Source organism: Ctenopharyngodon idella, chromosome 14 (genome assembly GCF_019924925.1).
Source record: "Ctenopharyngodon idella isolate HZGC_01 chromosome 14, HZGC01, whole genome shotgun sequence".
Classification (NCBI taxonomy): Eukaryota; Metazoa; Chordata; class Actinopteri; order Cypriniformes; family Xenocyprididae; genus Ctenopharyngodon; species Ctenopharyngodon idella.
Genome location: NC_067233.1, coordinates 259,736 through 273,220, shown reverse-complemented (window position 1 = coordinate 273,220; position 13,485 = coordinate 259,736). Strand labels below are relative to the sequence as shown.

The 13,485-nt window shown below is 36.2% G+C and overlaps 2 protein-coding genes across 4 annotated transcripts in view; one reads left to right on the top strand and one right to left on the bottom strand.

Moving 5' to 3' along the window:
• Nucleotides 1-13,485, top strand: part of LOC127494395 (uncharacterized) — a 492,193-nt gene that overhangs the window by 254,935 nt on the left and 223,773 nt on the right. The window lies entirely within an intron of this gene.
• LOC127494402 (transmembrane O-methyltransferase homolog) lies at nucleotides 4,281-7,023 on the bottom strand. Of its 3 annotated transcripts, none has more exons than XM_051860295.1 (4): nucleotides 6,938-7,023; nucleotides 5,480-5,752; nucleotides 5,179-5,375; nucleotides 4,281-5,009 (listed from the first exon to the last, which is right to left on the bottom strand). In XM_051860295.1, the coding sequence occupies exons 2-4, from the start codon at nucleotides 5,733-5,735 to the stop codon at nucleotides 4,704-4,706; spliced, it is 759 nt and encodes a 252-aa protein (XP_051716255.1). In that variant the 5' UTR covers nucleotides 5,736-5,752; nucleotides 6,938-7,023; the 3' UTR covers nucleotides 4,281-4,703. The 3 variants fall into 3 exon arrangements, with proteins under 3 accessions (XP_051716255.1, XP_051716254.1, XP_051716253.1); XM_051860294.1 differs by having other exon boundaries at nucleotides 4,282-5,015; nucleotides 6,938-7,021; XM_051860293.1 differs by lacking the exon at nucleotides 6,938-7,023 and having other exon boundaries at nucleotides 4,297-5,015; nucleotides 5,155-5,375.

The window sequence follows — 13,485 nt, the reverse complement described above, 5'->3', positions numbered from 1 at the left end:
TATAACCCTTATGTAAAGAAGCATTTAAATTAGTTCAACGAACATTTACTCAGCACACTCTCACTAGGACAAATGGCGCTACACAAGTGAAACTTTAACACTGCACTGCAGTGGTTATTCCCAGCCCTACACTGCACACTAGAAATCATGATTCAGCAATCAATTTAGAAAGTGAAAAGATCAGCGCCGCCTGCGTCCCGTACACAGAGTAATCATGTTCATAAAACTGTAAAACTCACAACTACAGCGTACACAATCACACATACACACAACACATGAAAAACAATTAAAATGTAAAACACTTCCCCATTTCCAGGAAACAAGACCCCACCCCGAGGTCTAGGGAAAGGAATCAGCCGTGCTGGGTGGTCAGTGTCTTCAAAGAGAGCACGCGCTCTTTTTCACTTCGTTCCAGTCCCGCAAGAGCAGCAATTAATCACAACGTCACTGGTCATTAATTAGTCCTTTGTGGCAGCACAATTCTCTTTAGAAATCACAATGTCTGTAATAGCTGTTGATCAATCCTCTTGGTGTAATAGAGTCTCTTTAAAACGCTCCTGGAACATGTGGCCAGCGCTCCTAAACACCCCCCACCATTATCTAACTACACACATACGATCTATCTAGGTATCTTCGTTGCCGGACAAACCCTAATGGTCTCGAGCAACACAAAGCGTACCCACATTCCCCATAGCGCAAAAAGTCTTTTTGTTTTTCTGTCTTCAGTCTGAGCGGATACAGTATTACAGAGGAACAGAGTCTCATCCTGACTTCAGCTCTGAAATCAAACCCATCACACCTGAGAGAGCTGAACCTGAGCTGGAATAAAATAAAAAACACAGGAGTGAAGCACTTATGTGACGTACTGAAGGATTCACACTGTAAACTGGAGACATTGAGGTCAGTAACATTCACATACAAGAATCAAAATGTTTAAAATCACTTCAACAGTTTAAACTAAAACACTTTATACTCAGTATCTCATGAAGAGTCTGAGTTCACATTATATTTGTGTAAAATTCTTCACCTTAATGATTTGTTTGTAAGATGATCTCTCTTCCTCTGTTTGTGTCTTTCTAGTCTACAGCACTGTGGCATTACAGATGTTTCTTCTTTAACTCAGTCTTTGACTAACTCAAAAGCACTGCAGTTTTTAAAAGATTTTGATCTGAGACACAATAAGATACGAGACTCAAAGCAGCGGCTCCGTGACGTGCTACGAGACTCAAACTGTGTCCTGAGGTGAGGAAACATCACTGTGATATTAAAGATCTTCATTTAACTCTGATATGAGAACAAACCTTTCAGATATTCATGAAAGGAAATTATCATTAAGCTTTAATGCAATAAAGGGTTTGTGTGAGAACAAAATATAAAGCTTTATTCAACAACACCTGCTTTATTAACTGTCAGTAGAAGTGAATCATTTCAGTTGGAGAATAGATTTGTTCAGATTGTAGGAAACGCTGCACTCCTGCTGAAATCGGTGTGTTCAGCTTCAGCTCACAGCGTCCAGCCTCACATGAGAAACGTCTCTGTCTCTAGAGTGTTTTTACTTTGACAAGAAACACGTCACACTACTTTACACTCGCTTTACTTTCAGTGATTTACTAAGAGCCTTACAAACATGTTTAAACTAGAAGACAAACGGCAGAAACGGCGGAAATTTAACTCAGAATAACATTTGTATTTCTCGCTGTGCTTTATTCCATATGCCGTACACTCATTAGCATGTGTTTCTCCTTCACAGTGACTCAATAGGAGTCGCAGGTCCTTCTGCAGTCACACCAACACAAACACACAAACATATGAACGTCATTCATGTTTTAAATATATTGTATTTAAATCACAAATATTGTTTGAGAAATATCTCTGCAAGATCATGTAAAGTCAGTAATTAATCTGAATACAGGAATTTAATGTAACTTCTTTTTACTCAAACAGTAATTGAAATATATTAATTTACACTTTGTTCCACTGAACACTGATTGTTTTCTCTTCTGTTCCTCCTTACAGAGTAGATGAAGATTAATCACCAAACGTGTCAGAATGACCAAATCATCAGTTTAAATCTGTGAAATGATCATGAGAGGATCAGTGACCATCAGATGATCCACAGAAGAGCCTCTACTGCGTCTATGAGGAGAAATAAATGTGTGATTAAAGTGTAAAGCAGCATGTGTGTTAGAAACATGTGATATTGAATGATTAAACTCATCTATAATGATTAAAATGTTTCTAATCATAAATATGATTTAGTACATAAATGATATCATATGATATAAAGTCTACAATGTGAAATTCGCATGTTAAAAAAAAAAAAGTTTTCAAACCTTTTTATGCACAGAATATATTTGTTTATTTTTGCTATTCTGTTTTATTTTATAATATTTTATCTCTGTGTCTGTTGTTAAAGCACAGATCTACAGTATATTGTGTTTGTTCTGTGGATGGAGTCTCTTCTCCTCTACAGACCAACTAAACATTTTCACCAGTTAACAGCATTTTGTATCTTCACTTGCTCTGGTCTAGAGAGTCTAATGCATTTTGTTTAGAAATTATAATCTTCTCTTTCACCACATTTACATTCACATGGAAATAAAATGATAATATACAGTTAAGAGCAACTATTTTTGTGTGAAAAGTTCACTTTATTGAAGCTTCATAAGCAGATGCAGAGATTCTCCTGCTGAACCTCATGTGCTGTTGTGGGTCAATTTGACCCGTTTTGATTTTTGAGTTGTCGAAAATATCAGCTAACCATTTTTGACTTTTTTTTGTGACAATTTCAACACTGATGTGTTTTGACATACACAGAAATTGACACAAAATCTACACAAATATTATGTTTGTGATGTTCGTGGGTCAGTTTGACCGGCACATTTTAAAGTTCTAGGGCAACTGTGCAGTTTTAAACTACCCTAGTGAAGGTAAAAAGGAGATTTTCCCACTTATTTCAATACTGAAAAATATTTAGTCAGCAACATATGATAAAAAAATAATTTCTCAGTCGTTTAATCTATCTGAAATACTATATAACCTACGGAAGAGGATTAGGGCTAAACAATAATAAAAATAAAACCATCTTAAGATTAGTCATTATAATGCGAGATTAAACTCAGTTTTTCCAAGGAAAAAGTTGAAATACAATGTTGAGAATAAACTTACTAAATTGAGAATAAAGTCGTATTTCGAGAAAATAAATGCGCATTCGATCAGTGTCCATTATATACTGATAGAGAACATGACAGATCACTTAGTCAAAATATATTTTAGACTTTCAGTAACAAAGTGTTACATCTGTAACAAAACTCCAACTACTCTGGGTAAGAGGCTGTTATAAATCTGTTATAAATCTGAAATTTGGGTGGACTCAATAACTAACCATAAACAGACAGTTTGAAACCAAGCAATTAAGCATCATGAATAGTTTATATATCATATGAAAGTATAGCACAACAAAAAAAAGTATAGCACAACAAAAAAAAAAAACACCCAAACCTTTGAATGAAATATAAATGAAAAATTAATTCAGATAAGGAGTTATATTGGGAGTATGATGACAAGACAATTTGTTAAAGATTGTCCGTTGATGAAAGAAATTGTCCCTTGTAGTTGAGGTAAAGCAAAAATCCGTGCATGTAGAGAAATCCCCCAATAATCCATCCAAAAAAAAAAAAAAACCAAACACATAGAGAGAAGTTGATCTTAATCCTTGTGTGCCAAATCCCACAGGATCCAAGCAACAAGCAATGCCAACAAAGTTCAGGATAGAACAGAAATTGATCTCTGCTTCCAGTACAATGTTCAAGAAGACTTTCTATAGACACAGATGAACTAACATTAGAAAAATGGCATGATCGCAAACACAAACGCAACAGCTATGAAAACACATTGCTGGAATTACCCTGCAGATAAAACACAATAATGTCTTACTTCGATTGAGCAGAAAACCAAAAGTTTCTAGATCAGGACATCTTGACTTGAGGCGATGCAGCAAGTAAGCCATACTTCCCTCTGCTCAAACAAATCTGTCTTCCTCTACTACGTACCTGGATTTAAACCTCATACTTGAGTATACTAGCGCCCCCTTTTGGTACATAGTAGAAAACCATAACAGACTTGTGTCCGTTGCACGTTTAATTACAGGTTAAGTGTTTTCCTCCCATAGAAAACTGTGATAAAGAAAACGTCTGCACACTTCTCCAGGTGGAGCGTTTCTTTTCAAAAACTGTTTCTTCAATGATTTCCAAGTCTTTTTCCTCCACCTAATCATTTATCTTATGATATGGAGATCTGACATACCTTATTTTAATTATTCACAATTATAAGTTCTGAAATTTCCACTTAAATTACTAATAGTAGCTATAATTTCTTGACAAAGAGTAGTGAGTAGATTTATATTCATTTCATTTATATATTGAACAAGTTCAAACTAAAGTACAACAATAGGGCAATAAACATTAGTTGAACAGAATTAACTTCACTTTAGTCCTGAGACTCGACTAGGAAGATCATATCAGAAGACAAAATTAAACAAGCATATAATAATTATGGTGAGTGGATGAGTGGAGTTTTCCTGTTTGACAGATTAAAACATGAGAATATCTTGAACTTGTGTTAACCACAGACCTTATTTCAGGGATTTAACCAGAAACCCACTGACTTTGGGCCGATGGAAGCAGAAGTGCTGAAATGTGAACTCAGTTGTGGGTTTGAGGACTCATTCCTGTATGGCAGCGTATCTCCATCAGTCCATGGAGTTGTCTGCCCACGCTGAAGCTCTGCGGTCTGGCTGTCACGTACTCCAGAAGGTCTGGAGCTCCAGGCGTCAGAGCTCTGTTGATCAACACAACACAGGAGGTAGAGAGCAGATTCCCTCTCTGTAAGGCCAGCAGGTCTTGAAGGTAAAGCTCAGGGTCATGATCCATTAGAACCAGATCCAGACCATCATTCCCAGTGTGAGAGGGTAAAGAAGAGATGGCCTCAGCCGAGGAGCATGTCAGCACCTGAAACTGAGCAAGAACATGCTGAGCTCATTTAACCATGGTTAATGAGTGTTTTAGCAACAATAATGAGTAAGACATTTCAGTAATTAACTGAATTAAGGAAATGCACTACAGATCAAACTAATGATGAAAATCCTTCTATTACGGAATGAAAGCGATGATGTAACACCTGCTGGTTTTTGAAGCCTGCCACTAGTATGATCTCCTCCCCTCGATCTGCTGTCAGAGGATCCAGCTCTACAGTCAGCAGTTTTCCAGACGGAGGGAGCAGACGCAGAATCCTGACGGAAGCGTAGCCACAGTGTGTCCCCAACTCCAAAACCCTCAGCGGAGCTTCACGCGTCACAATCTCATCCAGAAACGCTCCTACAGCGACAAGAGAACATGTTACTCCAGAGCAGAAGATTAGAGGAATATTATCTGTTCAAGAGCTTGATGAAATAAAGCATTAACAGACTCCAGTGCCTGACCTTTCTGAGGGCCAATGTTGGAGGAGGCGTGTGTGGTGGAGTAGAGGTCAAAGGTCAGCAGAACACTCTGAGCCTGTCCGTGGGTGCAGTTGGAGAAGACATAGGCGTGAGTGGAGCTGACACAGACCTTCCTGTGAGAAAGCTTCAGTATGCCAGAATACACCTGACGGCACAGGGCCGACAGCGGTGAGCGGAAAAGAGCCGTCATCACGGCCACAACCGGGAGCAGAGGCACGGAGAACACCAGCAGAGACATCACTGACCATCAGTGACCTAACAGGAGCAGAGGAGCGGTCAGGACAAGAGGCACTCTGGGAAACCTTAAAGTCACGATGAAACGGAAGAAGCCACAGTGACAGAGGAGAAAAGCTGCCCATAACTGCTGGTCTAGGATCAGTTTTCTCTGTAATAATAACATACTGGCCAAACAGATTTGACAAATGATCCAGTGCGTATCTGTGTTTGAGCTCTGAAGAACATCAAAGGTTTCTATTTACGTGTTTTGCAGTGTTGAGCAGTGTAGCCAATCACATTCATATCTGTTGATTTCTTCAAAATGCAACAGCCAATCAAAAGCATTTCAGTTAGCACTGAACAAAAACGTTCACAAAAAGATCTATAGCAAGGGTGTTCAAACTCGGCCTTGAAGAGCCACTGTCAGAGTTTAGCTCCAACCGTAATTAAACACACCTGAACCAGCTGATCAAGGTCTCACTAGAAACTTACAGGCAGGTGTTTTGGAGCTAGTAGAGCCAAAAATCTGCAGGACAGTGGCCCTCCAGGAGCAAGTCTGGACACCCCTGATCTATATCATGCATTTTGAAAATTTTGAGAATTTTCATTTCATGCTGAATTTAAAATGTTCTAAAAGATTTCAAGATCTCAAAATTTAGCAGTTCCAGGTTTAGTTAAATGTTAGTTCACCCAAAATATGATTATTTTCGCCTACTTATTATTTATCAATCTACACCTTTCTTTTGGAGAAAGTCCTGCTAATCTTGGCAAACTGATGATAGTGAAGGAGGACCAGGATTGTGGAGCTCCAAACTGAAGCCATACATTACAAGTGTTCTGAAGATACAGTTATTTTAGGTGAGAATAATGACCAAATTAAAAGGAATATTCTGGGATCAATAAAAGTTGAGTCAGCACTTGTGACATAATGTTAATTTCAGCTTCAATAATGATATTCACATACTCACAGTTTCACAGACACAAGACAAAACAATATACATGATGTGTGAAAAAGCTCAATATGATCGTTTAGTAACCATTTCTGTGTAAAGTAGCTACAATTTTTACAACTATGTTAAACATAAAGTCTAATTGTCAGATTTATCATAATTAAACGGGTAAAAACAAAATAGGAAAAAGGTGTAGAACTTACAAGTGTGTGTGTGTGTGTGTGTGTGAAGATAAAGAGAGGCTGACACTCACACCTGTTACTGTCGGACTCACCTGACACACCGAACAAGACGAGTTTATCTAGTCTATGAGAAACCTTAAAGGTACAGGACACTTTTAGACAAGTTTGATGTTTGATCAGCGGTTTTCAGTCTGGAGTGACAGGAGATCTGTAGAAAAGTTATAAATAAATAAAATAAAAAATAATTATTAAATATGATGAATATGAATAAATACAAAGTAGATTAAATAATATCTTAATTTATGATATAAATCTTTCAGTTTATAAATTGGTTGTTTATAAAAGATAGGTGCCTTTTAAATGTGAGGTCCCTCACACGAGGATGATCATATCTGGGGGTCTGTGACATCTGAAGTATCTAATCACACCTGACTAATTAGACAAAGTCCAGATTAAAGCCCCGCCCATACTAACAGTAGCCCGTCATGTCCACTAGATGGCAGTGCGGCATCAAACACAAGGAGATCTAACCTGAAGTGAATGACATCATTCACTGATTTCACTGATTTTTATTGTCTTTATTGTGTCTCAGAATCATACTTACACATGAGCACCTGCTTTCATGATATTGTTTTCAAAGGGCCTCCAGAAATCACATCACAATAAACAAGGATCAGTTGGTTTACTGCCTCTAATGTCAATTTTAAAAGGATGAATTTAAGAAAATAATTTAAATGATTGCAACCAATTAGAAAGGTTGAGAAAGTACCAAAGAACAGTCCAGTAAGGTGTGGGAGTCACTATCAAGCTCCATCTGAAGGTGGGACGTCCTGTTCTGACACATGGTCACAGGAGCACATGGTGTGAGAAGAAAGCAAGATTATCTGCTTTAGTAATCTTATTTAAAATGACACGAACTGTACAAAAAAACATGTGTGTGTGTATGAAGGTGTAGAGAAGCCTTTTGTCAGGTTTCATGAAGTTTTTTTTTATTTTGTATGTTCAGAAATTCAGTTTTTCTTTTCGTTGTGCAGTAAGGGGTACTTGTTGTTTTGGACAGTACCTCACATTGACATTAATGTGTTATAAGAAGAGAAGATGCAGGAACACACAAAGTGATGATAACACACACCTCTATTTCACAGCAGAGAAGAACTGCTGTTTGAAGTTTAGTACGGAGTGAAATCTTATTACATGAAGTACATTATATGACATGACACACTACATGATACAGTCCTATGCATGGATCAAATTCAATATATCAATGTCTTTCAAGTGTTTTTCCCTTTTTACTTGATGATTTCTTGACTTTTTTGAAAAAGATTTGTGATTTTGTTCTCTGAGCATTGTCTTACGATCATTTTCTTCATGATTCTTGTTGCACAGTGTTGCCCTGAGGCAGCGAAAAAATATTTTGGGGTATATAGTAATTTATAGTAAATACTATAGTGTTTTTGAACCACACTATAGTAAATTGTAGTATACTGTATATATTATAGTATTTACAACACTTTGTTAATGAATGCTTCAGCATACTGTAATATTAACTATAGTGAACTGATAAACTGTAATAAATACTGTAGTATACTTTAGTTTGTACTACAGTAAACTGTAGTGTATTGTAGTATAATATACCCTATAGTTGTAGAAGTATTGGGTAAAGTAATTTGTTTATATTACTATAGTTGTTATATTACCACAGCAACTATAGAATTACCACAACAAATTAATTCAAGTACTTTACTATAGTATGGTTCAGAATTACTATAGTATATTTTCATGTGGGGCAGATAGTGTGGAAGGCTGTAACAACAGAACTCTTTGTGTTTGACATGAACTCATAATCTGTGATTGTGAAGCACACGTACAAGAGAGTTTTATTTGTAGACAAATGTGGCTATCGTGAATCAAAGTTTAGAGCCCTAGTACAAACAACACTGAGTTACTGATGCTCAGACAAAAAGTGTTACCAATAATTGGCAGGATTTTCATAATAATATAGGAATATTGATATATAATTTCTTTCTCTGTTCACTTGTGTCTCTCTAAGGTCATGAATGAAATCGATGCTTCGTAACAGAAAGTCATATTTTGACCCCAATTTGATTTATGACAAACTATTTGAAAATGAGTCAGATTTAAATGATAAAATGATGCTGGTTTCTCAAACATCAGTGAACATTAGAACAACAACATCATTTAATGTCTTTCTTCAGATGACGAAGAGCCTCTTTTACCACAGACTGAATCACGTGACAGACAGTGATCAGGAGCACAGGTGAGTCTCAAACCAAAAGTGTTTCAGAGACTTCTGGATTCTGTTCCTGCAGGACAAGACCGTCTGTGCTGCTGAAGTAAGCTTTAATACTGACACGATTACAGTTATTTGAGGGAATATGAACGGATTTCACATGAGTTCGTGTGATTATGATTATTAACATGTTCAGTTATAGCCTAACATAAGTTATAACTTGTTGTAAAAGAATAACAAACGATCAAGAAACAGCCGGGAATTACTAAAACAAACAGTTTTATTGACTTTAGTTTTGTAGAAATTAATAATGTTTTTTATAAAAAGGTTTATTTCCAGTTTTAGGATGTTGTTTTGTGAAAATGTGAAGTCGAAAGTAATCTTTGGACAATCCAGTTTTTCCAGTTAGAGAATGTTTTGAATCAGGGCCAGAGTTTGGAGATTTTGTTTCAGGAGGCGGAGCATATATGAATATTCATGAGATTCCCGGAGGTCCGACCTCGGTATTTTTCCGAGTTGTACCTATATAATAAAGGTTGTGAAATAATCACCTAATATAACATTAACTGTAATTTAGTGCTGTAAGGATATTACACAGCACCAGATCTTCTCATCTGAGCCTCAGCGGTCTGACGTCACTGTCAGAATATCTGAGATGACCAATCAAATCAAAGTAGGCGGAGTTTATGTTCACAGAAGCTGTTGAGCGCGAATTCCAGCGACGCTTCGGTTAACGGTCATAAAGTGCGAGATGAGATGTAAGTAGATAAACTAAACATTTCATATTTGACAGCTGTTTTAGGATAGAAATGTTAAACTACCGACAAAAATAATCAGGGACACAAACTAATGAACTTTTGTCTAATTTCGCCATTTTTAATTTGCCGAGGAGAGAGAGCAGGTGTTGACAAATAATCTACTGACATGGTTTTAAAGCTATTATTATACAGTTTTTTGGCATTCAGACGTCTTGAAGTGCACATAGATCAGAGAAATCAGATCTTCTTGGTAAGCATATGCCCCTCAATCCCTCCTAACTGGCCCTCTGTGATTATAAAACCCTGCCTAAAGCCGGCTGCACACTGTGCGATTTATAACAGTCCTTTACGACTGTTGCTTGTCAGACTGTACGAACATGATCCTCATGTCACACTGTGGGATCTCAGCTGTCATTATGTCAGACTGTACGACAGTCAAGACGCGTTAAAAACTCGTCCGGAGTTTAACATCATCAACCCACACGCGTTCGGTGACTGTGAGCTGAAATGGTGTCTAACAAACACATCTCTAGCGTTAATTCTGATCACGGCTTGAATTGTCTTGAAAAACGAAGACAATTTGACGTGTGTCGTAGGAGAAGTTACACTGGAGGATTGTGCGCCAAATAATTGACACTGCCAGAATTTCGTCAGAGGAAAAATTTGATCGTCTGTGAACATGTCAAACTAGCGATCAAAGACTACAGATTTTAGCCTAGAATTATAGGAATCTTTTAGGATTCTCAAAATTTGTCTCAAACAACCAAATCGTGGCCAAAATCGCACAGTGTGAACCAGCCTTAAAGCGTTAGTTCACCCAAAAATGAAAATTCTGTCATTAATTCCTCACCCTCATGTCGTTCCACACCCGTAAGACCTTCGTTCATCTTCGGAACGCAAATTGAGATATTTTTGTTGAAATCCGATGGCTCAGTGAGGCCTGCATATGGAGCAATGACATTTCCTCTCTCAAGATCCATTAATGTACTAAAAACATATTTAAATCAGTTCATGTGAGTACAGTGGTTCAATATTAATATTATAAAGCCACGAGAATATTTTTGGAGCGCCAAAAAAAACAAAATAACGACTTATATAGTGATGGCCGATTTCAAAACACTGCTTCATGAAGCTTCGGAGCGTTATGAATCAGCGTGTCGAAGCTGCAGTTCGGAGCACCAAAGTCACGTGATTTCAGCAGTTTGGTGGTTTGACACGCGATCCGAATCATGATTCGACACGCTGATTCATAACGCTCCGAAGCTTCATGAAGCAGTGTTTTGAAATCGGCCATCACTATATAAGTCATTATTTAGTTTTTTTTGGCGCACCAAAAATATTCTCGTGGCTTTATAATATTAATATTGAACCACTGTACTCACATGAACTGATTTAAATATGTTTTTAGTACATTAATGGATCTTGAGAGAGGAAATGTCATTGCTTCCTATGAAGGCTTCACTGAGCCATCGGATTTCATCAAAAATATCTCAATTTGTGTTCTGAAGATCAACGAAGGTCTTACGGGTGTGGAACGACATGAGGGTGAGGAATTAATGACAGAATTTTCATTTTTGGGTGAACTAACTCTTTAAGGTATGGGATCAATTTCCAGTCAAATGTATTGCAGTTGCGGATAAAAAAATAATATGCATGAATCAAAAATTGAAAACATGAACTAAAAATTATATTGCACAAAACTGAAAAATAAATAAATTGAAAAACAGGCTAAGCATGAATAAAAAAACAAACAAAAAAAAAACATTAAACTGAAACATGGATTCAAAGTTATCCAGATTGCACACAAATCATGTTTTCTGCTCATATTTTCAAAAACTGCTAAAAACATATCGTTTTCATCAACACTTGACCCAGTAATATTAGCACTTACTTTTTATCTTTCTTTTTTTTCCTATTTCTATTCTCGCTCTCCATCTATTTGTATATTTATTCAATGGGGACGAGATCTGCCTGGTTACAAACATGAAATATCTTCATTTGTGTTCAGCAGAACAAAGAAATTTATACAGGTTTGGAACAACTTGAGGGAGAGTAAATGATGACAGAATTTTCATTTTTGGGTGAAACTATCAGGACGACTTAAACTCTGAGTCAAACAAGTGCAACACCGGAGAGAGAAAGGAATCCAGACTTTCCTGTTGTGGAAAAACAAACATGTCAAGAAGAATCACCTGAAAGACAGAGCAGCCAATCATCATCACAAGATCAGGAAGAGAAGTTAAAATTCCCTCAAGACTTAGAGAGACTGTAAAATACACTGGAAAAGTTACTGAGTAAAAGCATCAGAGTAAATGTTTATTGATATAGTTGAGTAATAATGCTTATTGAATGTTGAAATAATTGTTGCATTTCTAGTTTTTAAACACATTTAAAATTATATTGCACAAAACTGAAAAATAAATAAATTGAAAAACAGGCTAAACATGAATCAAAAAAAACAAAACAAAACACGTTAAACTGAAACATGGATTCAAAGTTATCCAGATTGCACGCAAATCATGTTTTCTGCTCATATTTTCAAAAACTGCTAAAAACATATAGTTTTCGTCAACACTTGACCCAGTAATATTAGCACTTACTTTTTATCTTTATTTTTTTTCCTATTTCTATTCTCGCTCTCTATCTATTTGTATATTTATTCAATGGGGACGAGATCTGCCTGGTTACAAACATTCTTCCAAATATCTTCATTTGTGTTCAGCAGAACAAAGAATTTTATACAGGTTTGGAACAACTTGAGGGAGAGTAAATGATGACAGAGTTTTCATTTTTGGCTGAAACTATCAGGACGACTTAAACTCTGAGTCAAACAAGTGCGACACCAGAGAGAGAAAGGAATCCAGACTTTCCTGTTGTGGAAAAACAAACATGTCAAGAAGAATCACCTGAAAGACAGAGCAGCCAATCATCATCACAAGATCAGGAAGAGAAGTTAAAATTCCCTCAAGACTTAGAGAGACTGTAAAATACACTGGAAAAGTTACTGAGTAAAAGCATCAGAGTAAATGTTTATTGATATAGTTGAGTAATAATGCTTATTAAATGTTGAAATAATTGTTGAATTTCTAGTTGTTAATTATTTAAATAAATTTAAATAAATATAAATTAGATGGAGTTTTTTTAAGCAAATCTCCTCTCATTGTTACATCTGTCAAAATACTAGAGTAATTTATAGTTAATACTATAGTGTTTTTGAACCATACTATAGTAAATTGTAGTATACTGTATATATTATAGTATTTACAACACTTTGTTAATGAATGCTTCAGCATACTGTAGTATTAACTATAGTGAACTGATAAACTGTAATAAATACTGTAGTACACTTTAGTTTTTACTACAGTAAACTGTAGTGTATTGTAGTATAACATACCCTATAGTTGTAGAAGTATTGGGTAAAGTAATTTGTTTATATTACTATAGTTGTTATATTACCACAGTAACTATAGAATTACCACAACAAATTAATTCAAGTACTTTACTATAGTATGGTTCAGAATTACTATAGTATATTTTCATGTGGGGCAGATAGTGTGGAAGGTTGTAACAACAGAACTCTTTGTGTTTGACATGAACTCATAATCTGTGATTGTGAAGCACACGTACAAGA

Excerpts from the sequence above, each read along its gene's own strand:
- LOC127494402 (XM_051860293.1), bottom strand. The coding sequence starts at position 5,735 with ATGTCTCTGCTGGTGTTCTCCGTGCCTCTGCTCCCGGTTGTGGCCGTG. Across the intron at positions 5,376-5,479 it reads CAACATTGGCCCTCAGAAAG|GAGCGTTTCTGGATGAGATT; the intron begins GTCAGGCACTGG and ends TTGTCGCTGTAG. Across the intron at positions 5,016-5,154 it reads TACATCATCGCTTTCATTCC|TTTCAGGTGCTGACATGCTC; the intron begins GTAATAGAAGGA and ends GTTCTTGCTCAG.